This window comes from Triturus cristatus, chromosome 8 (genome assembly GCF_964204655.1).
Source record: "Triturus cristatus chromosome 8, aTriCri1.1, whole genome shotgun sequence".
NCBI lineage: Eukaryota > Metazoa > Chordata > Amphibia > Caudata > Salamandridae > Triturus > Triturus cristatus.
The window spans coordinates 947,094,144-947,121,326 of record NC_140591.1 but is presented as its reverse complement, the minus strand read 5'-3'; the positions used below and the strand labels follow the sequence as shown (position 1 = coordinate 947,121,326).

The following is a 27,183-nucleotide window of genomic DNA, read 5'->3' as shown; positions in this document are numbered from 1 at the left end:
AGCAGCATGGGAGACTGTATGATGTGGGTGATAAGGCTGGTAAATTGATTGCGTGGCTGGATAAACAGGAGAGAGCGAGTCGAGTTGTCCCGTCGATTGAGAAATTGGATGGTGTGTGTGTCACTGATCCGGGTGAAATTGTTGATTGCTTCGCAGAATATTTCCGTGGGGTGTATTCCCCGGTATCTTCCCGCTCGGAAGAGGATTCCCATGCTCTGCTCAGGGACATTGCGCTGCCTTCCCTTTCGGAAGAGGATAGGGTGTCGTTGGACGCCGCCCCTACATCTGAGGAGATTGCCCTCGCCATACGTTCGGTCGCTTCCGGCAAGGCCATGGGTCCTAATGGCCTTCCCATCGAATTGTACAAGCTGCGACCGGATACGCTGGCGCCACATCTCCGTGCTATGTTCCTCGCGGCCCGTTCGGCGGGTTCCCTCCCGCTGGAACAGCGTCTGGCCACTATCATGGTTATTCATAAGGAGGGGAGGCCGCGGGATCGGGTCACGTCTTACAGGCCCATTTCTCTGTTGAATGCGGAGCCCAAAATTCTCGCCAAGGTGCTGGCTAATCGGCTGGTTGGCGTGGTGTGCGATCTGATTCACCAGGACCAGTCCGGCTTTATCCCTCATCGCAACACCGCGCTTAATCTGCGGCGTTTGCATGGGGTGCTCGCGCGGGTCCCGTTCATACGAGAGCCGGACATTTTGGCGTCCTTGGACGCCACTATGGCATTCGACACGCTTGAGTGGCCATATATTTGGGCGATGCTGGCGAAGTTTGGTTTTGGCCCGGGATTCATTGGTTGGGTGAAACTGTTATACTCCGGACCTCTGGCGCAGGTGGTGGTGAACGGTAGAGTGTCGGCTCCGTTTGAGCTGGGCAGAGGTACGCGGCAGGGCTGCCCGCTGTCGCCGCTCCTCTTCGCGCTTGCCTTGGAGCCCCTGGCGGAGTGGCTGCGGTGGGATCCTTCCATTCGTGGTCTCCGTTGGACCCCTGAGTATGAGGATCGCGTATCCCTTTACGCAGATGATATCCTTTTATACCTTGCTTCCCCGCGTAAATCGCTGATTGTAGTAGTGGATGTTTTGCATTCCTTTGACCGCAATTCTGGCCTAGTCATCAACTGGGCTAACTCCTGTGTGTATGTCCTCTCCAGGGAGACTCCTATCCTAACGCGGGGCTGCCCTATCCAGGTCGCTCCGCAGGGATTTAAGTACCTGGGTATCTTTATCACCCTGGACGCTGAGGCCCGATATAAACAAAATTTGCTCCCCCCCCTCCAGCGCCTGAAGGAGGACGTTGCGCGTTGGAGGCGCTTGCCGCTCTCATCGCTTGGCCGTGCGGCATTGTTTAAGATGATGTCGCTGCCACGTTTCCTATATGCTTTACAGAACACGATGGACGTTGTCCCGGCGCGCTACTTTCGCGAGGTGGAGAGTCTGCAGCGCCACCTATTCTGGGATGGGAGGCCGCGTATCGCCCTTGCGAAGCTGACACTCCCGTGGTATGACGGGGGGGTCGCCCTCCCAGACATCAAACGGTACTACTGGGCCTCCCAGCTGGCCGCGATAAACCACGGCCTTTACGGGCCCGCTCTAAACCCGGCCTTTGAGATGGATAAACTATTACTGCCGGGTGGTGACTATAATCGGGCGCTTTATTCTCGATCGCTCGACGTGCGTCTGACGGGCCCTACGCGGGTCATGGTACGGGTGTGGCACGCAGCAAACTTGGCGATGGGGTGGAAGGATCGATTGACCCAGCCGAGGCCACTGTATGCCTCTGAGCGGCTGGGCTCCCTGTGGACCTCGAAGGGCTTTGAGAAGTGGGACATGATAGGCATCAGCAGGGTGGGCGATCTCTGGACGAGGGGGGGATTCAAAACGTTCGATGTGCTGCAGGCGGAATTCCAGTTGCAGGACAGGGAGTACTTTCGATATCTACAGGTCCGTCACGCGCTGGTCTCCGTATTCCCGGATGTTGCCTCCATCCCGGAGTACTCCCCTCTGGAAGATAGAGTGCTAGATGGGCATGTGCCGGACCGCACGATTTCCTTGATTTACAAAAAGCTCATCAACGATCGCTCGGGACTGTTGACTAGCCTTCGTGAGGCGTGGGTCGCCGATGGATTGGAGCTGGCCGATGGATTGGAGCTGGACGACGAGGACTGGGTGTCTGCGGTGGCCTCCCCGAAAGAGGTGGCCATACCGGCCCGCCTTCGCTTCGTCCAGCTCAAAATACTCCATAGGGTCTATGTTACGGGGCCGGGTCTGATGCGTATGGGATATTCCGTGGATGGGTTGTGTAAGCGTGGGTGTGGTTCCTTAGGGACCTTCGTCCATATTTTGTGGGAATGTCCGGAGGTGGCGCGATTCTGGCGTGGTGTGCATGCGGTGTTGCAGGCGGTCACACATGTGCCGCTGCTTCCTGAGGCGAGGAGGTGTCTGCTAAATGTGTGGGAGCCGACTGATTACTCAGTGCCGCAGACGTGGTGGGTGACTCTGGGCTATATGGTGGCCAAGCGTGACATAGCGCAATTGTGGGGCTCCCAGAGGTCGCCAACGATCTCGGCATGGAAGGACAACATGGATTGGTGTATGTTTCGGGAAAAAGTGGTGTATGTCGCGAGAGGTAAGCCTGGGAAATGGGTGAAAGTATGGGGCCCCTGGAACTCCTACCGTGGCGAACTTTGTACCCCGAAGAAACGACAAGAAAAGGTACTAAGTCAAAGCTACAGAAGCTAGTCGGAAGCTATAAACAAAGTGAAAGGACCTCTCAAATGAATACATCAATGTGTCAGAGGCAAAGAGTCCATCAGCCCACCCTTATTGGCGGAGCATCGTCATTTGCGACTCTACGGGGTCAAAAGTCTGGGCCTACAATGTCGAACCAGCCGGCTCTACTGAGTGCCCGACCAAATGATCCCCGGTAGTGAAAACTCCTGACACAATGTGTAGACTCAAGAGAAAAGGTGCAGTGCTAAACAAATGATGGTGTACTAAAAATGACTACGTGGGCAAAAATATTCTTTAATAGAGATTGACCAGGTGTCATGTCTAAAAAAGACCAACTAGTCTTGAAAAAATAGACTATAACTCAATTTGGTCTCCAAGGGTCAACATGTTTCAGCCGAGGTGGTCACCTGACCCGGCTTTCTTCAGGACCTATATCAGTGAAACTAAAACTACTGCAAAAAGTGATATGTCAAAATGAGACAATGTGAAAAACAGGAAGACATAAGGTTTGTGGCAACAGCCACCCTACCGGGCAAGTAATTTTATGCTCGGGTATAGGAACTTGGTCCTCTTTCCTGAAACACACAAAAGAAAGGTACAACACACAAGAAAAACAACTCCCATAACCAGCTTCCACAGCGACTATTGGACACTGTCAAACTCTTGAAACCCAAAACATGGTTAATTTTTACAAAAGGGAGAATTGTAAAAAAAAAATTATTTTGCAACTCACCCAACTTTCTGTGGGAGGACAGCCTCACCTCACCCGGCTGACTGCTCGGAGAAGGAGGCACCGCTCTATTGACAGGTAGGAGAAGACACAACAAGTTGCATATAGATACTTGTCTCTCTACTTCCCCTACTCTCCGTTCAACATCACAACCCCATTTAAAATAATAACTCTAAAAGAACCACCCTAAAAAGTCAAAAATAGGCCTGGTGTCTGAGAAACTGGCAATGTGTCGCCTTCTACCCAAACAGCTGTCTTTCTCCCGGTGTGCCTATATATTAAGATGTATGTCATGTAGTTAAAGGGCACCCTTCCTATGCTGCCAGAACCACAGCTTCATTCTGTGAATCCTAAAACACGGGACCCGACAGAGTTCTGGCCTTCCATAGTTAAGTTATTAAACAGAAGTGGTACCATGACATTAACCATTCCCCAAGTCCAAATGTCAAAAACTAGGGTCATGAAACAGAGTCTACTCGTTACGAGGTCAGACAATTCCCTCTCCTTACCTATCCGTCGATTCCTCGAGCCGGACTCCGCGCAGTCTGGGAGGTGACTGCAGGCAAGTGAGGCTTCTATAAATACACCCTCTGATACGGACGATCCTTCACAGGTGTAGGCAATCATCTCGTGTCTATTGACGAGTGTCATAAGAGCGCATGAGCCGAAAGTGAAATGCTAATCTCAGGCGCATGCGCAGTATAATATACGCGCGAGTGTGTACAGCATTTCCCTTGAGCCTGCGCTGTAGAAACTCAAAGAATGCATGACTCTTGCCATGAATGGGACACTAGTCTACCACTCATGCGCGGTCTTCAGCACTGCAGGAAGATGAAAACCATCGCTCGAGGGTAAATTGAACATTACAAAGGTGAATTTCACTCCCTGCGATCAAACAGAGGGGCGCCAGAGTATAGTAAAAGAAAGCATAAAACGATAGTGTTTTCACTCGTACTAACCAGCACCAAATAGTTAAAAAAACTCATAACACTGGATCACCTGGCGATATCCACACTCTCTCGATATCCCGAGGTGGAAACAATAGTATTTTAGGTGGTTCAGCCTCTCAATCAATTAGCCATCATTAAGACGGCAGGGCGAGTAAATATACTTGGACAGCCTATATAGCACAAATAGTGCTTGATCAGTCAACAGAGTCTCCAGAGTCTCAGTCAGCCAAATCAAGTAGCGACTCACACAAAAAGCATGGAACATCTCCTTCATGGGATACACCCCTCAGGTTCCAATGCACGACACCAACACCAGTGAAGTCTACCTGGATATTGTATATGCTCGGTGTCAGGGAAGAAGGGAGGGCCAATTTATATACCCACTTTCTACAGCCACTCGGTGGCAAACTGCTCTGAGAGTTACACGCAGCCTGGGAGTAATGGTATAATCAATCGAGTATCCTTGTAAAAACGTCAGAAAATATTACAAGACATATCTACAACGATCTCTCATTCGTAGGTATATACTAATACAGCCAGTGGAACCATGCATTCTTTGATGATTTCTGATTCAGGACAGTCAACGGCCATCATGCAATCTCCACTGTATTGTATGGGTCTAAAAAGTACCCAAACTCCAGTTGAGCAGACACACGGTTCAAACCAATGTCCATGGAATTTTGTCATTTAAGCCATGTGTGTCGGTGCCCATCCTGAAAATCATCCTCTGCTCTCTCAGAAACAAGAAACGTGTGATGTCAGTAACATGCTGGGGAATCAGAGGTCGTTCCAGCACGACCCACCTCAGCTCATCGGCTCTATGTTGTTTAGCCAGGAAGTGATCCGTGAGGCAGGTGGACTGTTTCTTGCACCGGATCGTGCTTTGTACCCCGCCGCTGACGCCTGATCTGGCACTGGCCCCGTCTCCCTAGTCTCCTTGGTTCTGGGTACTGAGTCCACTTTGTTTCCGCTCCGGCCTGTCCCCCCCCGCTCTTCCTGTGTATCGGTAGGGTCCTCCCCAGGGGAGCTCATACTGCTGCTTCGACTTCTTGCTGCCTTGTGGATTTGTTTGTTATTTCTTACATAAAAATGGAACCGCCATCTGGGGGGTCCGGACGGTGTGGCCGCCAACGTTTTTTCTTTCCAACTCCTGTGATCTCTCTCACGCTGCAGCGTGTGTTTCCCACTTGTATTCTATGCTCTTATTGTTTGCTAGCGGCCGGCCCGAAGGTTGTAGGCCCATTTTTGTATCTCTTTTGACTTCTGCAATAAAGGTTTAAAAAAAAAAAAACAACAATGAAATTCCCCCTTTATAGTTAGTTCAGATAACTATAACTCGCGCGACCGCCATTCTATCAAAAGGATGATGTCATGAGTGATGTCATGAGTGATGCCACTGACCATGTCATGAGTGATGTAATATGTGACGTCATGAGCAGTGGATTGCGGGCGCACGAGTTATAGTTATCTGAACTAACTATAACGGGGGAATTTCATTGTTTTTTTACGAGTGAAATGTCCACCTAACTATAACGTGTGAAACCTATGTTTTTTTAAGTGAATTTGCAAGGTTTTTTTAAATGCTAATTCCTAACTATAACGTGTGTGAAACCTATGGTTTTTTCAGTAAATATATATATATATATATATATATATATAAAACCAAAGACCTCCCTCGAAGAAAGGATCCAAGCACACACAGGCGTGGACAGACTGGCAGCTTTATTGGATAAGCATGACACGTTTCGTCGAAGTGACTTCCTCAGATGCTAATGAACAACCAGGGTTGCCATTGTCCAGTTTTTAAAGGCGCTAGCTTTGCTGCGATTGGCAGAGACCCAAGATTGGGCGTGGCAGAAACCCCGATCCCTGCACTCCGGGTTCGTGGGTGCGAGCGTCTCAGGTAAGTACCTTCTGTCCCATGTGGGTGGCGCTCCTCTTCTCCTCGCATGCACCGTTGGCCCAAGCACCCTGCTGCCAGTCTATGACACCCAACATCCTGCCGCTTTTCAGCCTCGAGGAAATCCCGGACTGGAGTCAGTCCAACAAGTGTTGTCAAAATGCTCTTACACGGGCTGCGGCGGTGCGGCAGTACTCCAAATCATTGAAGAAACACCAGAATGCCACAACTGCCTGCCGCACTACTTATAGGACGGGCGCTCAAGGTGCTCTGTGGCCAAGCACCGAAATACAAAACCAAAGACCTCCCTCGAAGAAAGGATCCAAGCACACACAGGCGTGGACAGACTGGCAGCTTTATTGGATAAGCAAGACGCGTTTCGTCAAAGTGACTTCCTCAGATGCTAATTAACAACCAGTGTTGCCATTGTCCAAGTTTTTAAAGGAGCTAGCTTTGCTGCGATTGGCAGAGACCCAAGGGTGGGCGTGGCAGAAACCCCGATCCCTGCACTCCGGGTTCGTGGGTGCGAGCGTCTCAGGTAAGTACCTTCTGTCCCATGTGGGTGGCGCTCCTCTTCTCCTCGCATGCACCGTTGGCCCAAGCACCCTGCTGCCAGTCTATGACACCCAACATCCTGCCGCTTTTCAGCCTCGAGGAAATCCCGGACTGGAGTCAGTCCAACAAGTGTTGTCAAAATGCTCTTACACGGGCTGCGGCGGTGCGGCAGTACTCCAAATCATTGAAGAAACACCAGAATGCCACAACTGCCTGCCGCACTACTTATAGGATGGGCGCTCACGGTGCTCTGTGGCAGAGCACCGAAATACAAAACCAAAGACCTCCCTCGAAGAAAGGATCCAAGCACACACAGGCGTGGACAGACTGGCAGCTTTATTGGATAAGCAAGACACGTTTCGTCAAAGTGACTTCCTCAGATGCTAATGAACAACCAGTGTTGCCATTGTCCAAGTTTTTAAAGGCGCTAGCTTTGCTGCGATTGGCAGAGACCCAAGGGTGGGCGTGGCAGAAACCCCGATCCCTGCACTCCGGGTTCGTGGGTGCGAGCGTCTCAGGTAAGTACCTTCTGTCCCATGTGGGTGGCGCTCCTCTTCTCCTCGCATGCACCGTTGGCCCAAGCACCCTGCTGCCAGTCTATGACACCCAACATCCTGCCGCTTTTCAGCCTCGAGGAAATCCCGGACTGGAGTCAGTCCAACAAGTGTTGTCAAAAGGCTCTTACACGGGCTGCGGCGGTGCGGCAGTACTCCAAATCATTGAAGAAACACCAGAATGCCACAACTGCCTGCCGCACTACCTATAGGATGGGCGCTCAAGGTGCTCTGTGGCCAAGCACCGAAATACAAAACCAAAGACCTCCCTCGAAGAAAGGATCCAAGCACACACAGGCGTGGACAGACTGGCAGCTTTATTGGAGAAGCATGACGCGTTTCGTCGAAGTGACTTCCTCAGATGCTAATGAACAACCAGTGTGGTAGAGAGTTCCTGACCCCCTAGCCTTTGTCAGAGGGTCCCTGAAGGACGTGCACGGTAAAAAACCATTAAAAAAACAAAATAAAATGAATACGTAGTTTATTGTAAAATAAATATATAAAAAATATAATAATAAATACATAACTTAGCATTTAAAAAAACGTACAAATTCACTGAAAAAAACATAGGTTTCACACACGTTATAGTTAGGAATTAGCATTTAAAAAACCTTGCAAATTCACTTAAAAAACCATAGGTTTCACACATGTTATAGTTAGGTGGACATTTCACTCGTAAAAAACCAATGAAATTCCCCCGTTATAGTTAGTTCAGATAACTATAACTGGCGCGACCGCCACTCTATCAAAAGGATGATGTCATCAGTGATGTCATGAGTGATGTCATGAGTGATGCCACTGACCATGTCATGAGTGATGTAATATGTGACGTCATGAGCAGTGGATTGCGGGCGCGCGAGTTATAGTTATCTGAACTAACTATAACGGGGGAATTTCATTGGTTTTTTACGAGTGAAATGTCCACCTAACTGTAACGTGTGAAACCTATGTTTTTTTAAGTGAATTTGCAAGGTTTTTTTAAATGCTAATTCCTAACTATAACGTGTGTGAAACCTATGGTTTTTTCAGTAAATATATATATATATATAAATTCACTGAAAAAACCATAGGTTTCAGGGGTGTTATAGTTAGCTGGTCTTTTCACTTGTCCAAAACCATTGAAATTCCCCCGTTATAGTTAGTTCAGCTAACTATAACTCGCGCGCCCGCAATGCACTGCTGATGACGTCACATATTACATCACTCATGACATGGTCAGTGACATCACTCATGACATCACTGATGACATCTCAAATGACATCACTGATGACATCATCCAGTGAATGTGTGTTTTTCTGAAAATTAAATATGTTTTATATATGTATATCTCAAGGTCGATGGAAGAATAAATGGGTATATAAGTGTCTAAATGGATTATTTGTTTTTGAAAAATTGGTTGTGTAACTGACTGATTAAATGTATCATAGTGAATACATGGCTTAGTGAGTAATGTTTAAATATGTAAATATCTGTATCAGTCTCTCACTTTGTGTATAAGTGGCTGCATGGGTTGGTGAGTAGCTACATGGGTGTCTATATAGGTTATTAGTTGGTTTTTTGAGTATCAGTCGGAGTGTCTGCATGGTTCGGTGGGGGGTATTACGTAGTGCATGGGTGCATGAATGAGTGACTCACTGTTTGTATGTGTTGAAGACAGCATGTGTGCAGGACTGTATGGGTGGATGAGTGTGTGTATGGGTGTGTTAGTGAGTGAATGGCTGTCTCAATAGTGTCTTTATGAGTAACTACATATGTTTTAAACTAGTATATGTGACTATTGGTGTATATAAGTGAGTATATGTGAGAGTGAGAGATTGAAAGAGTTCCTGTATGAATAAGTATGTGTTTCTATAAGTGATTGTTTAAAAGACTAAGTATGTGTAAGTTTCCGTAGAAGTAAGTGTGGTGGTGTGTGTATAACTGTATATGCAAGTAAATGTATGTTTGATTCTTTATTAGCATGAGTGACTATGTGTGTGAGTAATTCTATGGATGAGTGGCATTGTGTAACAGGATATATAGGTGTATGAGTACATATGATGAGTGAGTACATGTATGAGTGACTGTATAGGACTGTTGGTGAATGAGTGGATGTGTATGTGGATCTTAGAATTACTGAAGAGGTTGTTGTAACTGGTATTGGTATGTCCATTGTTTTGAAAATTTTAATCTCTATTTTTGAATGTGTGTATCAAAGGTTATATTAGGGTGAGAGGAGGTCTGCCACTCTATCACAAGGATGATGTCATCAGTGATGTCATCAGTGATGTCATTTGAGATGTCATCAGTGATGTCATCAGTGATGTCACTGACCATGTCATGAGTGATGTAATATGTGACGTCATCAGCAGTGCATTGCGGGCGCGCGAGTTATAGTTAGCTGAACTAACTATAACGGGGGAATTTCAATGGTTTTGGACAAGTGAAAAGACCAGCTAACTATAACACCCCTGAAACCTATGGTTTTTTCAGTGAATTTCTGAGGTTTTTGAAATGCTAATTCCTAACTATAACGTGCCTGAAACCTATGGTTTTTTCTGTGATTTTCAAAGGTTTTTTAAATGCTAATTTCTAACTATGCCTACAGAGATAGGACATGTGAAGAAAGAAGACAAAATGCACAGAAAGAAAAAAAAGAAGTGCAGAAAGAAGCAACAGAAGTCCTCAAAGACGAAGAAAAGTGCAGGAAGAAGGATAATGTGCAGAAAGAACAAAAAGAAGAGCAGAAAGAAGCCTTGTTGCAAAATCATCCTGTACCCTCAACTTTTTCAGACGGATACTGGTGCTAACTGAGTCTGACTAACCAGTCCTAGAGCCAGTGCTATGTTAAAAGACACTTAGAATACAGTGAAAACACCTACATACACTAGGGAACATTATGCGTTGGGGTCCCCCTGTGATTAGCATGACCTCCTCTGTAAGCCCCTAGTATATAATAGGGCAGGGGGATTAAAACTACCTCTTAAAACAGGCCACAGGGTGTTTTTGCACACGTTAACTCAGGCCCCGTCCCCTCCCTTCACCACTGTGTAAACACGCCCTGTGTCCGTTTTTAGTTGGGAGATTAAGTTAATTTGAATCCTGAGGGTCCCTAGGGTCCAACTAGCCCACCAGGTACCTCTAGTAAGTGCCACAGAGCTGCGTTGCGGAGAGGTGTAAAAAGTGGCACGGCCTGGACCACCTCTCTGCAATGCAGCTCAGTGGCGCTTACTGGAAGCACTTGGTGGGCTAGTTAGCCCCCAGGGGCCCTCAGTATTGAAGGGAAATTATATCCCCAATTTAAAACGTGCCATAGTGCGTGTTTGCAATCATCACCTCAGGCCCCATCCCCTCCCTTCACCACTGTGTAAACGCGCCCTGTGGCTGTTCTAAGTTGAGAGATTAAGTCCCCTTGAATCCTAAGGGTCCCTAGGGTCAAACTAGACCACTAGGTACCTCCAGTAAGCGCCACAGAGCTGCGTTGCAGAGAGGTGTAAAAAGGGGCCTCAGAACACCTGTCTGCAGCGCAGCTCCCTGGCGCATACTGGAGATGCCTGTTGGGCTAGTTGGCCCTCAGGGACCCTCAGTATTGAAGAGGAGTTAATTCCCCAACTTACAACTCGCCAGGGGGCGCGTTTGCAGAGTGCTGCAAGGAGGAGGCGTGGCCTCCAGCACGATGCCAGTCTTTTATTTATTTTAAATTTTTTAAGAAGGGGGGCCGTGTGGTTCCCCTTCTTATTCTAATTTATTGGCCCTGATGACCCCATCCCCCAGGGCCTGTCTCCTAATTATATTTTTTTGACCCCATCCCCAGGGCCGGCCACTGTTTTTTATTATTTTTAAAATATATATATTTATAGACACACCTAGGACATGCTGGACAAACCGTACGTACCTATCACCATGACGATTTGCGTTATATTCATTAAAAGGCGACTATGCATACAATGAATCCACGTGGAATGTATTTACACCACTAGTGAAGCTCTGACATGTCTGATGCCCTACCGTGCCTAATCCCGGTAGACACCCTTGTCGTTTATTTATACAAACATGGGTAGCTATTGACGGGCACATTTAATACACATGCACACCAAGCCATTCAAAGGGGATTTGACAAAAATTCGACCAAAACTATGCAAGAAACCCCCCTCACGGTTAATAAAACACACATCCACTGCCGGATGTGTAATACTTTTTATTTTACTCTCTGGAAAGGGGACCAATATCACTTGAGAGTCACAGCGCGCTCCTGGCAGAGCCCAATGCTGTGTTACACCCACCATTGCCTGCTGAGTGCCACACACCTCTGTGTTGTATTCCACTAGCTAGTGCATATGCTATGACACTCTCTAGCCCATGTGCACTGTAACACCACCCCATGAATATGTCATGCCACACTTGTCTTCGCACGGGTTATATTGCCCCATCTAACGTGCCTTCCTCGATACCTATGTTATAACGCACAGTGCTATGCCATACATATTACAATCTGGGATCCATATCTTTGTCACAGTGCATATGCAATGTTACACTCCCCAGCACATATTTTATATTACAACTTTAGAGACTAGTTAGGTTACACAACACTGCCCTGTGCATATTACACTCCAAGGCGCATATCGCATAGCACGCGCTAGTGCCTGTGCTATCTCGCGCTCTCCAATGAATCTGTCATTGCGCACAATGTATTGCATATTATATTTCACGCCCGGTTCATCTTATATCACACTTTTTGGTGCATAGTTTATACCATACACTATATCTAGTTTTCATTTTCAATCGTGCTCTCAGGACTATGTTCTATATAACACTGTGTTCACCTACCCTTTTCACAGGCATTACATTTTGCGATAGGGGGTGGAGGGTCAGGGGGTGTTTCTGCCAAGTGAGCCCGGAGTCACAGTCACAAACGTCCTCTTCTTCCTGAATAAAAGTGAGATTATGCTGCATACTTGTTCATATTTTAAGTAGTTCGCACAGACACACGTTTTAAAAACAATAAAGTTCCTAATACCCGCCTTCTCTGAACAGTTAGCTTGCTGCCCCATCCCCCTCCTCTCTATCCTCTGTTGTGTGAATCCATGGACTAGCCTCCTCCCTCCTGCCATGCATGGTCTGATGTGCTGCCACTGCCCTCAATTTAGTATGATGTACCAGTCCACTCCTCCTGCTCTCCATTGCACAATTATATGCCCCATCATTGACCTCCTGCTTAAACTCTGTGCATAGCTTGCTGCCCCTATTCTCCTTCCCCCTGCCCTCCGATGTCTTTGTGCATGCCCCTGCTCCATCCTTTTTGCCCACCATGTTCCATTGACCTGCCACTCCTATCTACTCTGAGTGTTCTGTTGAGCTGCCACTCCCCTCCCACCTGCCTAGCATTGTCAGATGACTGTAACCTGTCCCTGCCACCTCCACCCTGCCTATCCACATGCCATGCCCCTATCCTCTTCCTCCTGTCCTACATGGTCCATTGTACTGCCACACCCTTCTGCCCTCCCTGGTCTGTTGTGCTGCAACTGCTTCTCCTGCCTGCCCCGTGCGGTCTGTTGTGAGGTCCCTTCCCCTGAACTTTCTTGTCTGTGCACAGGTCCTGACCCTCCCTTCTATCCTCCATCGTCCTTTGTGCATGCCCCTGCACCCTCCTTCTTGCCCATCATAGCCATTGTGCTGCCACTAACCCTCCCACTTGCCATGCATGGTCTTCTGTGCTGCCATGGCCCCTCCCACCTTCCCTGTGTGGTCAGTTAGCTGCCCCTGACCCCCTCCCACCTTCCCTCCATGGTCTGTGTGTATGCCATCACAGTCTCACTGTTGCTCTTCATGGTGTGTCTTGCTTCTAGTGCCCATCCTGCCTGACCTCCATGGCTATCTTGCTGCTCCTGCCCTGCCCCCTTGCCCCCAGCCCTCTGTTTACATGTGCAGACCCCTACTCCCTCCCTCCTGGCTTGTCTGTTCCATTGTAATGCCCCTGATCCATCCCTCCTGCCCTTTATGGTCTGTTATGCTGCAGCTTTCTCTCCTGTCTGTCCATTATGGTCAGCTAGCTACCATTGCCTCTTGCCCCTCTGTTCTCTGTTGTCCATGTGCATGGTCCTGTCCCCTCCCTCTTGCTTTCTATGGATTGTTGTGCTGCACTCCCGTCCCGCATGCCCTGTGTGGTGTATTGTGCTGCTGCAAACCCTGATGCCTGCCCTGCAGGGTCAGTTTGGTGCACCTCTCCATGTCCCTCCTGTCCTCTGTTATCCAAGTCCATGTCCCTACCCCATTTCCTTCCATTATCCAATGTACCATACTTGCGAACATTTTGAACTTGGTAAGAGGGAGATTTAGAAAAAAAACTGGGGTATTGATTTTCCCCTTTGAGTTACATTGAAAAAGAGGAGATTGTAGACAGGAGACAGATCAAATAAAGCCCATTTGAGCTTAAAAACATTGGACGTTTCCTGGCTGAATCGGGTCTGTTGGCATGTATGGTTGTACTACCATTGCCTCTTCCTTCTGCCCACAATGGTCTATTACATTGCCACAGCCTCTCTTGCAAGTCCTGTATTGTTGGTTTGTTGCCCCTGCCCCCCTTTCCACTGCCCTCTGTTGTGCTGCCACGGCCCTTCCTGCCTGCTCAGTGTGGTTAAATTGTTGCCTTTGCACCCTCCTACCTGCCTTCAATTTTCAGAGTCCGTGCCCCTGGCCTCTGCCTCTCAACAGTATCCTAATGAACAACTAGATTGCTAACATTCTATATTTATTACAAAAGTGTGGAACGCCTGACGTCATCTTGATGTAATCAAAACTGTAATACCTAGAGCATTTCCTTTAGAAATTACATATATGAGAGGTTCTTATTGGCATCAAAATTATGGTTAGTGCTCTAAAAGACTAAAATAAGGACATATTTTCTGAGTTTTCAAATAGCGACAAAGCACTTTTAAATTATTTGTTATCTTTATGTTTTTTTATCTAGTTGACCACTTGATTAAATGTTGCACTTAGGGGAGAGGATGTGGTGTTACTTCCAGAACTGCAGACTTTGCAACTGGGGAACCAGGTTGGAGTTTCTGCTTCAGCTCGACATTCTGTGATTCTGGTCAAATCACTTAGTCTCTCCATGTCTACAACCAAAATGAATTTGTTCTTGTGTGATGTAACCAATGCTCATGTAAAGCACTCCAATACCTGACAAGTCTGCACTATATAACACTGCAAAAACACAAAATAATAAGTGTTTTGCACACTTCTGTCATTGGGCTATATTTGGGCTACATCTGGGTGATATTTGGGCTACATTTGGGCTCTTTTGTCTCTGGTGGCCATCTTGGGAGACTTATTTGTTATGAAGTTTCCTAATTTCCTCATTTACTGCAGTCTCCTCAGTAGGAAATACTTTCAGTTTTTTACTTTGATTCCATCAAGAAGGCATTCGGATGTGTCACACATTTGCCATAAATTCAGAATGTTCGCACTCTTTTTGCTCATTAGATCACTGTAGTAAAGCTACTGCTCACCAGGGAAAACTGCTGCTGGTATTGAAAGTGCATGTTTCAGTCTGCATGTCAGAATGTTTTAATGAAATAGAAGAGGATTTGAGAAGTCACCCAAAACGTGCCCTAATTTTTCTTTCTGCAGCACTAATCATACTTTTTATAGAAAAATGAACCCCCTCATTTTGTTCCTTTTTAAATTAAATGTTTTAAGAGTTACCACTTTAATCCAAGCAAGATGGCATCAGGTGTGCCATACGTTTATCATAAGTAGGACTGTTAGCGCTCTAGTTGTTCTTTGGAATACTCTGGGAAGCTGCAGTAGAACACAAAGGAATCAACTGACAGTCTCTGCCCTTGTTGGATGTACATGTTTTACTGAGAATGTCAGACTTCATTCTCACATGACTGAGAAAGATAATGTGAATTTACAGAAAATAAGCTCTCAGCTTAGCTTATAGATCACCTTCCAAACCTCTGTGGGAAAAGCATGAGAAAATATTTTTCTCTCAATCATGATATCCCAGCAGAAGGCTTTTTCACATGGCGAAATCACCTTAGAACATACCACAATTCCTAAAATGAGTATGGTACCATCAACAAATGATTTATAATGTAACTAAAGTCTTAAAACCTTCTATTAACTGCAATGCTTTTTAATGAAGTGCTATCATGTATATTGGTCCCAAGATGGCTGCCAACACTTCTTGGATGAAGTGCTGACAGCCAATCAGATCTCAGGATGAGATGTGTGGTTAGGCTCCGCCCACATATATATTTGATTTTAGTTTTGATTTTCTCAGGAACTACTGAACAGATTGACACCAGACCTGCAAAAGGCACTTCCCTGACCTGAGGACTACCTCTCTGCCAAATTTCAAGTAATTCTGTTCAGCCGTTCGGGCTGTACCTTTGACTAAAGGTCCTATGGAAAAATGCATGGGGAAAACGCGTTTTGGGACCCCCCTTTTTTCTCAGCCCCCGCTTGACGAATCACCCCAAGACTTTCAGGGTAGGAGCTGAGCGGAGCACCCCATTAGTTTTGAAAATTTCACGCAGATAAGTCAACCGGCGCCAAAGTTATTCAAAATAGAATTTTCAGATTTCCTATGGAAACTCGGTCCTAACTATAACTATCTACTGGCGACCGCCAGTAGATAATATATATATATATATGAATGCAAAACGCCACTGCCAGTGCTTCGCTCGAACACAGAGACGAGAAGCAGACCCAAACGATTAGTGCCAATCAAAAGTGCTTTATTGGTTGCCCAGCCTGTCCGCCATAACGCGTTTCGACCCCCACTCGGGTCTTGATCACATGACACATTGCTGACGGTGCGAGTGGTATTTAAAGTGGTAAACAGGAAATGAGTTTCAGGTGTCATTGCAGCCTGTTTGACATAGAAGAAATACTACAACATGTCGACGTATATACACAGTAAGATCAATCATTGTATAAATACATAGAAATAAATACATACAAAAATATATAAATCTTTAAAACCTGAATATATCTAAAAACAGATTTTCCTATGTTACTGTGTACTTGTTGTTGAGATTATTTACAATTTTCACAAAGTCCTTATTCGCGACATTTATTTAGGGTGTCAGATAGACCTCCCTGAGTTGTTTGTATTACTTTTCTAAAATTCTTGGTCAATATATAGCTGATATTTCCCTCAGTAACCGGCTATCCTTTTATATTCAGTAAAGTGAATGAATAAATTAATACCGCCCAAGTGGGCCGTTGTTATTTAGCCAATAATTCCATTGTTGCAACCACAATTTAGATAACCCACTCAAAAAGTTTGTGCAAAATAGTGCAAAAAATAGTGCAAAAGGATAAAATCCTTCCTCTAAAAAATATATATGCGCAAACCAGTTAGTTTCCTTAATTTAAAAAAACAGTTTAAAGAAGATGTATGGGATCTAAATTCATATATAATATTACCAACTCCTGGTAATAGGTGTTTCATTTTCATTCCCTCAGATTTCAGATATCCCTATCTTTGAACTGTTAGTTACTTGAAGTTGTCACTCCCCACACACAAGTCATAAATATACCCATTAATTGAGTGATTAACTGGTCCTACAAGCAGGTAAAAAAGTCCTCACTAGCATTCAATCCAGCCGGATTTTTTGTGTTGAGCTCTAAGATGTATCGTGTCTCCAAGAGGCGTAGTTTGCCCTCTCGGTTACCCCCTCGCTTCATTGGTGGAACCATGTCAATAACATAGTAATGGAGAAACTTGGGGTTACACTCGTGTAACAGCTCAAAATGTCTAGCGACAGGATATGCCTGATCCTTCCCTGTAATTGCCCTGATGTGCTGGAGTATCCTTTTGTGGACCGGTAACCTAGTGCTACCCACATATTTCAGTCCACAAGGACACTCCAGCACATACACAGCATATTCTGTCTTGCATGTGGTTCTCTTCTTTATAAGGGTGGGTTCAGACTTAAAAGGACTGCTGTAATGGGTTTTATTCTGTCCAAATTTGCAAGCTTTGCAAGTGGAACACTTTTTAAAACCCTTGATTTGTGCCATCCAGGTTGTCGGAGTGCTCAGTTCAGGACAGTTGCTAACCAACTTGTTACTCATCGAAACTGATCTCCTAAAGGTTAGAACTGGTTTTTTGGCTACTAAATCGCCAATGACGGGATCCCCCTGTACCAAGTTCCAATTACGGGAGTAAATTTTCCTTAATTCCTGATGTTGTCGATTAAAAGTTAATATAATCCTGGATTGCACATTTAAAGTATCCTCACTAGCACTAACTTGTTTCTGTTTGGGGACCAAAGTATCACATCTAGATATGTCTCTTGTTTTCTTGATCGCGCTATCAATGATTTTGCCTGAATAACCCCTTTCCAAGAAGCGAAGTTTACTGGCATCTTGGGCACGGATGCAGTCCGTATCAGAGCTGCAAATCCGTCGTATACGCAGCATCTCGCCATACGGGATGCTACGTATTAAATGCTGGGGATGATGGCTAGAGGCATGAAGAATTGTGTTGCCCGCAGTGGGCTTTCTAAAATGCTTGGTGACCAATTTGCTGTCCTGCACATATAGCTCCACATCAAGGAAAAATGCAGAATTCTCACTTATAGCTGATGTGAATTGTAAATTCAGGCAATTCATATTCAATTTATCCACAAATGCCTGTGCACTCTGTTTCGATCCTTTCCAAATAAAAAACAAATCATCAATGAACCTTAGGTACAACACAACATGATTAACCACAACATCCTTGACCTCGCCCATCAGGACCTGCTCCTCCCACAGTCCCATGTGTAAGCATGAGTAACTGGGGGAGAAGCAGGCCCCCATGGCCACGCCCCGGATTTGTTGGTAGACCTGGTTATTGAAAAGGAAAAAATTCTGCTCAAGGCATGCAGTTATCATATGTAGCAACATTTTGTTATGGGACACACAACTTATTGGTCTCAAGTTTAAAAAATGCTCCACCGCCTTCAGGCCATCACAATGTCTTATCGACGTATACAGGGAGGTTACATCAAGAGTCATAAATAACATGTCTGCCTCCCATGGTATATGTTCAACTTTGCGCAAAAAATCAGATGTGTCTTGTACATACGAGTTGAGCCCCCTTACACACTCTTGAAGAAAAAAATCCACATATTTGGAAGTGTTTTCCAAGGCATTATTGATGGCTGAAATTATTGGCCTGCCTGGTGGTTTGGCAATGTTTCTTATGCACCTTGGGAATCAAGTAGAATGTGGGGATAACAGGATGTTCCTTTTTCAGAAAACGATATTCCTCGTTGGTCAACAGGCCCCCACTTCTCCAAGCCATGAGTTTGCGATAGTGGTCTTCCCACGCCGCTTTGACAGAATGGATGTTGCTCTTTTTATAGCATGCTAAGTCAGACAATTGAAGTTCAGCTTCCTCCATGTAAAGCTGCCGTGGCCATAAGACTACGTTGCCGCCTTTGTCCGCCTGCCGCACAATTATGTCGGTGTTTTCCTCGAATTTCTTCATGAGTTGATGGTAACATAAATTCTGTTTATTTATACTGTGGCGGACTTTATTGGTAGCACTATATAGTTTCTTCAAGTCTTGCACAACAAGTTCATGATAGACATCCAAATTGTCACGAAGCATGATTGGTTGAAAGGTGGATTTAGGCTTAAATGGTGTTACAAATGCTCTATTTGTGTTATGCTGTGAAAAGCCCCTGGTACTGGCTGCCCCTCCTTGATCGTTCTGCAGATCCCATGCTGTTTGAAAAAGATCCACATCACCAGCTGTTAGTAATGGTGGACTTTCCAGATTCTCTGATGTTTGCAGACTATTTTTCTTATTAGGATGTAAAATATGAAATTTGCTCAATTTTAGTTTGCGTATAAATCTGAATGTGTCCATTCTTGTGTCAGCATAATTAAAATTACAAGGGGGGCAGTATGATAAGCCTAATCCCAGGACTGTCATTTCCGCTGGTGTTAAGGGCAAAGTAGTGAGGTTAATTACTGATTTGGAACTTATATTGGCTTCTGACCCCTGCTCTGGAATCGATTCCATCTTCCCCTCGTTGTCTTTTTGCCCATATTCTTGTTTCCTTTTGCGGCATTTTCGTCTCTGGTTTCGCTTGCAGTTGAGCTTTTGTTTGTTGCTCCAGGTAACACTCGTGGCCTCAGAGTGTCGCGTCTGTCTTGGCACATATATATATATATATGCACAAAAAATAAAAGAAGAAGCAGAGAACTCTGGGTAGTTTTCAAGTTTAGGTGGATAGCAGCTCCTGTACAGAGCACCCTTAACACCAGAAACATTCTAAATTTGCTCAACTCAAATGTCTGCTTTTCTATCAAAGTCTTTAAGTGTAGGATTAGCACAGTGCCATCCATGCCGAGATGGAAAGGGAGAATGTCTTTTGCCATTTCTACAGCAAAGTTTTTAAGGAAAGGACTAGCACAATGCTATCCATGCCGAGCTGTAAAATGACAAACTGCTCGGCCAGTACCGGGTGTGGTTGGGGGTGTGGTTAACTGGATATAGCCCCGGGGAGGTGTCGGGGGCTGTGTGCAGGCCCTGTGGGTCTGCGCGCATTCATAATAAAAATTTGCTAGGGGAGTCGGAGGTCCCTAGAGCTTTGAATAGTCCGAGGAGGGGGCCCCGTGAGCACCCCTGCTATATTTATTATATGCCCCTGAACCTAGCCCACCCAGGGGCTATTTAAAAGCAAGCGTGGGAACCCACACTTGCTTTGTTTTGCCACAAATTCGTAACTATCACGATTTTGAGGCAACATTTTATTTTTTAAATGCTTTTATGCCGTGGCAGGGTCCTTGAAGACTCCAAGACCATGGCTTTGGGGGTCAGGATATTCCTACTCTGCCCCCTTTTCTTTATTTTCACTGTTTTGGGGGGACTCAGTGAAACTGAGTCCCAAGACGCTTGCCAACATTTCCTGGTTGAAGTGCTGGCAGCCAATCAGGCCAATGCATTTCCCTGCATGAGCTCATCTTTTTTCGCACAGGCTTTGCGACCAGAGTTTTCACTATAATTTTCAACTTAAATTTCTTAACATCTACTGAAGAGACTTACACCATAGAACAAAAAGCACAATCTGCGTAACAACATCTACCTTTCTGCCAAATTTGTTGTATTTCCGTCCAGAGGTTCGAGCTGTAGGTACCACAACGTGTTCCTATGGGAATTAACATTATAAATGCACCCTTTTTTCGCTCCCCCATTTCTTGGTCCCCACTGCACGGATCACCCCCAAAATGTCCATGACAAAACCTACTTTGACACTTTTAGGGGAAAGTTTCATGAAGATTGGTCAAACGACGCCAAATATATATATATATATTGCTGTCCCTGTAGCCATGGGAAGAGTTGCTCAATGTATTGTTGTTACAAAAAAAAAAGTTTAAAAAAGTACGTCATAGATAGTGAGAAATACTGCTGGGATGAGGAGAATACCAAGAGAGAATCACCAGATAAAAGTACATTCATCTGCAGATGGTTAATGGACTCTGATGTAAGAGATACTGTACTATGATGCATTTTTCATAGTCAGTTAATTGGTCAAAATCCGGTAAAGAAATAGTAAAACCAAAAAAACTACGGAACCATTCACCTATGCACACCGTTACAAGCAACTTGCACACAGCCAATGCATCCATCAATCAATTAAAACAGACAGGTAGTTTCATGTTGAAGCAGTGACCTAACACTAGAACTTTACAAGCCTGCAAGGAGAACTTCAGGAGGCTCGTGAAAAGTAAGCTACTGAAATTAATCTGACTGAAGAATGAAGGATGGGGGATCCGGGGGGTGGGGATTACCTCCTGCGTCATGCTGGATTGTAACTTTGGCCAATGATTTTCTCTCCTGAAGGCAATGTGTCACACTGCACAAAAATGTGAAATAAATAAATAACACACAGCACGACTCAAGTATTTACCACTTACTTTTTGTCCAAAGTATCAAGAAACATGTCATGTATAATATTCTTTTCGTCTGCAGCTGGTGCCGTTTTAAGCAGTGAGGCAGTGCTGAAGGCAACTCTTCTCTTTCTGTTCACTAAAAAAGATAGGTTTGCATTAACTTAGCAGATTCACAAAAATAATATATGCATATATTTATTTGTGGACATCAGTTTTAGACAATCCAACAAATGTACTTGACATTTCATAATAATATGATACTTGTCGTATAATTTTACTTAAACTATTTGAATTAGTAGACATCCCTAAAATATTAAAGATGCCTTTTTCATGAATCAGCTAGTTACAAAGACTTTTTCGTCTATGGGAACTAATTGTTGTAATAAAGTACTCAATAAACCTTTATACATGGGAGACAACACAAAGCGTCGCCTCAGCAACTCTACAGTTTTCATTTAAAACAAAGGTGTGTATTTGAAAAACCTATTATTATGAATTTTTGGATTATTTGAAGCAGACCACCTGCAAATTTAGGAAACTATTTATTTCTACTACACGCACTTGCAAATTTTAATTTGAATACCTGAGTTTTGAAGTTAATTTGATTTCAAACTATTATGTGTCCTCCAGAGAAATTCAGATGGTAGTATATTCTTTAAGAATGAAATTGAAAGGTAGTGGGGGGTTTGGAGATGTATTGTCTTGGGCCAGGGCGAAATCTCTGCAGGAATCCTCAGGAGATGCCCTTCAGCATACATTGTAATGAAAAAGGAGATTAGCCATCCTAAAGATCAGTGAGTTATCACATAAAACAAAAAGTTACGTACGTTCTCCTTGCTTGAACAGGTTTTCCTCTTCAGGGCCTTCCGGAACCAGTGGATTAACAAAGGCTGACCTACAGACAGAAATGTGATTATTATTGCTCCGAAGCACAATATTTTTCAAATATTTCATTGTCTTTCAGTGATACATTTAACACATCTAAACCACCCTGCACATAATACGGACTTTCTTATTGTTGCGTAAAATGGTGATAAAAATATTCAACAAATAGATCGTAGTACCAAGAAAGCTATCTTGTTTAATCAAAAGGGGTACAATGTTTTATATGTCCGATTGTAAATATATGCTCTTCTTCAAAATGTGTTTGCTGTCAGTCTATTAAGTATAGCTGACCTAAGGAACATACTTTTAAGCAGCTATTCAAATGGTAAGTTCTAATATCGTTAAATATTTAGTTATTTTTATTAAAGCTTTCACTGCACTGTTGCAGGGATTCTGCACATACACAGAATTATGCGCGGGAAAATGGGACCTCTGTGTATGGGGGCTAAGCCTGCCCACCACCTTAGTGCCCACAAACCCAGGACCGACTAGCTACAGTGTCTCACTCACTCTCCTACACACTCATGAAGAAGCAAATGATTAGACACCCCAGAACACAAAACTACCGGATCTCTTAGGAATCGTGGTAACAAGATACACCTTTTCGCTCCCCTTCTTGTTAATGTCCACAATAAGAACTGACCAAAACACAAATATAGTTTTATATGTTTATTTCAACTATTGTGTTCTAAAACGCAGTATACGAGCCACAACCAGCAGCAAAATGAATAATATCAATACAGTTAGCATTGCAGCAAGGCCATCTATCATAAAGGGAGAGGTCATCATATAAAGATAGTGAAGAAAGGACTATAAGGCCTAACTACCCTCCCCTTGGCAAGAAGTATGATTATTATATTATAGAAGATCTCTGGGTTTTGTCAGCAGACCCCGTACCTTAGTGCCTAGATGGTATATCTACATCATAGGAACCGCATTGCTCTTCTCCTTGGAAAGCTCCCTCTCCAAGTGTGTGTTACCTAAACATGCATCCCCATAATATCAAAGCACGTGTTTCCAGTAGCAACTGTGTTAGCATGTTTTGTCGAGGTGCTAGGGACTGACCAGAACAGAGTACCAAGGGGCATTGTTTATCGACATTGCTCACAGTGTTTAGACTAGACTCCAGGAACAGGCAGAGAATGAACAAAGCAGACGGTTCTCATGTGAAAGGCATAAACAGAGTCTTGCAAAAATGGTTGGGGGGCTCAAGCTAACTTAGCGATGTCGACAATATTCCTATCGCCCACGTGACACCCTCCCTTTGGCCAGATCGTAGCATATAGAAAAAGAGAGTGCAAAGGTTAGCAGAGTCCAAAAAAGTGCTTATAAAAGAGCCAAATTGAGAAAATGTAAAAAATGGAGTTTAAAATGTTCTCAAGGCGAGTCCGGAAAATTCATCAGATTACGTGAACCGAGGAATGCAATTTGTTCCAAAAGGTCATCCCTGTCGTTCATAGCAAAGAGGGACGCCATCCAGTTGAGCAGTTCGAAAGAACACATGTGCTCCTCATAATCAGAGGTTTCTAGGAGCATATCTGGGCAACTTGCCTGATACTCGATGAAACTCAGATGCAAGAGGAGCTGTGCAGCCTCACAAGTATTCCAGTCTGCCAACACTCCAAGTGCAGCCACACGCATTGAATGGCCACCCCCAGAACAGGCCTGGTCATGAGCCAGTAATGGACCCATTAACAGATCATGTGCCGGACGCATCGGAGAGGCATATATCCAAGGCCCAATAAAAAGGGCACCGTTGGCAATAGAACACAGGTTGCACACAAGTGAAGTAGGCAAAGCGAAAAGTTAGTCCATAACTAACACCAAGCGTCGCCAATGGCAAACATGCAAACATATGTTGCATTTGGCCATGGTAGGGTTGAAATTGTCCGCATCTGTGCAGTACCACAAGATAAGCAGCCATTGCGTACCAGCACGCCGCACACCAGCAAGAGGATCCATGGAAATTCTCCGAACTTGCTGGAAAAAATAGAAAGAATAAAGGCTAGTATTATTCCAAAAATTGTCTGAAAAAAGGACAAGGCCAGATTGCACAAGTTAAAAAAAATTTGCAAAGCCTTCAGTATCAGACGCATTAAATATTTGGTGTATTAATTCTCCAACGTGGAGTGGGAGATTAGTGTTTAGTAGTGAGTGTATCTCCTTTGCTGTTCTCGCCACCTGCAATTCAAAGGTCTCTCGAGCTGATGTGAGAGCCACTTCTTGCTGAAACAATAGCGCTTTGAGTCTGCTTAGTTTATTGAAATCTGTTTTCAAAGTTGGAATGGAAGGCCAAAGCATACTATCTACAATCCCATGCGGGAGTGGAAAAAGGACATTGCTGCAAAAAGTAACGAGTTGCGAAACCGTTACTATATACAGGATGCTGGCCCGTAAGCCACAGCAGTCAAGGTTATTTAAAATAAGAGAACTTTCGTTTGAAAGCAAAATGAGCACTGGAATAATAGCTGGGACTGGAGCTCCTTTCAAAAACACAAGCCAGATTAGGTGCCAACATGTTACAAGGGCCGTGCAACTCAATCTGTTTACAAACAAGGGAATGTCCTACAGTGGAATCACAATCCTCCCCACTTAGGAAACCCTCCTTATCCGCGCGCTGACATCTGAATGTGAAAGGAAAGGACCACAATTCATGAATAAAAGCACTGCCCAGGGGTTCAAGGCGGCCAACCGGGAAGTGTTTCACGCAAGAAGTGAACTGAAATAGTGAGAAGGGTAGTGAAACAACACCATTTATTAACCACACTGCCGAATCAGTCTCTGCTACAGAAAAAGAAAACTGTTCTAATCGTTCAATATGTAAAGTTGTAAGTTGCGTCTTTCATGGTCATAAATCTCTGTTTATCAGTTAAATTAAATGGCAAAAACAGTACAGAAGCATTAAAATAATCCCATGAAACTTTTCCCATTTTGAGCGTTTGTAACGTCTATGTAAATCGCATTACAGAGCGCAACTGATTTTGTCCATGATACAACACAGAAACAGCATTTTGTACAATACGAATAACAGAGGAAACAATATTATCCAAGGTGTAAATACAGGAAGATAATGTATTAATACTGTTATCTACAACTGCAATGACTTTTTCCAAATTAGCCTGGTCAATTTGGCTCAGACGTACCGCAGCTTCCATCTGCGATAATTTCCATAATTCATTATATGCCTCATAAATAAATTGCTTTGATCTGGGTGATTTAGGACCTAAAATAAAATCAGCCAAATTAATGTCACTCGACAAAGGGGACAGGTGGTGTTTCACTGACAACAGTGTGGAGTGTCCCAACCATTGCTGACACAATTTACCCACCGAGTACGTGAATACTAAATGAGTGTGTGGGAAACGTGGAACAGGTCTAGCTTGTGTCAAACCGGTCGTTGCATTAAGAAAATGCAGTTGACATGCATTGGAACTTGTTGGCCACAACAACCATCCCAAGGGGTCGATATCAGAAACATTTTATTCATTTTATTTATGTATGATTGGTGTGAGTACGCCACGTATTGTACTCAGCCAATGAAGGAATGGAAGGAACATTAACATTTTTGGCTGTAGACAAACCAAAACAAATAGTATGCCGCACTGTGTCATTTAACCCCTTCTATGCTCCTGCCGGAGCCGTTCCGTTATGAGCCACGGTGGGCGTGTGCTTATGACAGAACAGTTCCGTCATGGCACCCACCCATGGGGGAAGCGCTGGCGCTCCCCCCTATTGGCAGCCCATCTAGCCCCCACAAAGGAGAATGGCAGCGGAAGAGTTTTCGCTGCCATCCCCGTCATCCCCCGGGCAATCCCATGACGTCAGCACACGCCAACGTCATCAGGAGCAGCCGGATGTGCTGGAAGCCATTTGCTTCCAGGCGTCAAGCAGGAAACAGGTAAGTTTCCATGCTCTGGTGGGGCGGTGGGGGCAGATCCTGATGCATTGAGGCATAGGGGGAGAGGAAAGAGTTTTTCCTCTCCCCTGATGTCTCTTTGTAGGGCATTCCTGCTGCACGATTGCGCATGGCATCACGATCATGCAGCAGGAATGCCCCCACTAGGCACGAGGGATTTCTATTTCTGTAAATAGAAGCGACCCCTTGGGCAAGGTTCACTTCGTAAAGGGGCACAATATTTTTTAGACTTTTCTGCCTCCCCCCGGGACCGATCGGCCAGGTTTTTTGGCCCCCTAGAGCAAGATATTTATTAATATTAGGATTGGGGGCAACCCCTTGGGCAAGGATCGCAACCCATTTGTTTTGGGCACTAGTGGCTGTTTTCTGCTTCCCCTGGGTGCAGTTTGGCCCGTATTTTAGGTCAATCTGCCCCCAGGGGAGCAGAAAACAGCAACAATCACTGAATCCAGTAATTGTTATTTTAATGGAAGCGACCCCTTGGGCAAGGGTCGCTTCCAAGGGGGTGTAACATTTGTCAATATAATTTCTGCCCCCCAGGGACAGATCAGCCCTTTTTTTGGCCTTTCTGTCCCTGGGGGGTGAGTGTAGGGCAGAAAATCCCACTAAGGCCAGGAATTTGTTTTTAAAGGGCATGGAGGCGAACCCCTAGGGAAGGACTGCCCCCTAATTTTCTTTTTTACTTGTGGCCACTTTCTGCCTCCCCACCACCACCCGGAGCGGGTCAGCCCTATTCGAAGACCCATTTGCCATGGGGGGGGGGGGGGGGGGGGGGGCGTTGAGAAGAGTAAAATCCCACTTGGACCAGGGATGTGTATATATTTATGTTTTGGCGAGGCCCCTTGGGCAAGAGTTGCGCCAACGGGATGGGGCATTAGTTATTATTTACTTTGGGCTGTTTTTCTATCCCCCTTAGTGGTAGATTGGCCATTTGAGTAGTGACATAGCTTTTTATATTGTTAATTTTTTATTTCTTGTGAATTGAGATTGTAATGTTTTACTTGTCCTTTTTATTTTAGTTCAAGGCTTTTGACTGATGTTCCAGGTTGCGGTTTCGTCACTGGTGTTTCTGCA

The 27,183-nt window shown here is 44.9% G+C and overlaps 1 protein-coding gene across 2 annotated transcripts in view; it reads right to left on the bottom strand.

Annotated features, from left to right (window-relative positions):
• ACOT9 (acyl-CoA thioesterase 9) overlaps positions 1 to 27,183 on the bottom strand; it is a 445,455-nt gene that overhangs the window by 242,047 nt on the left and 176,225 nt on the right. For both annotated transcript variants that reach the window (XM_085622470.1, XM_085622471.1), the window contains 2 exons: positions 22,136 to 22,203; positions 21,333 to 21,444 (listed from right to left, as the gene is read on the bottom strand). In XM_085622470.1, the coding sequence (XP_085478596.1) occupies positions 21,333 to 21,444; positions 22,136 to 22,203 (180 nt within the window). The remainder of the gene's footprint in view (positions 1 to 21,332; positions 21,445 to 22,135; positions 22,204 to 27,183) is intronic.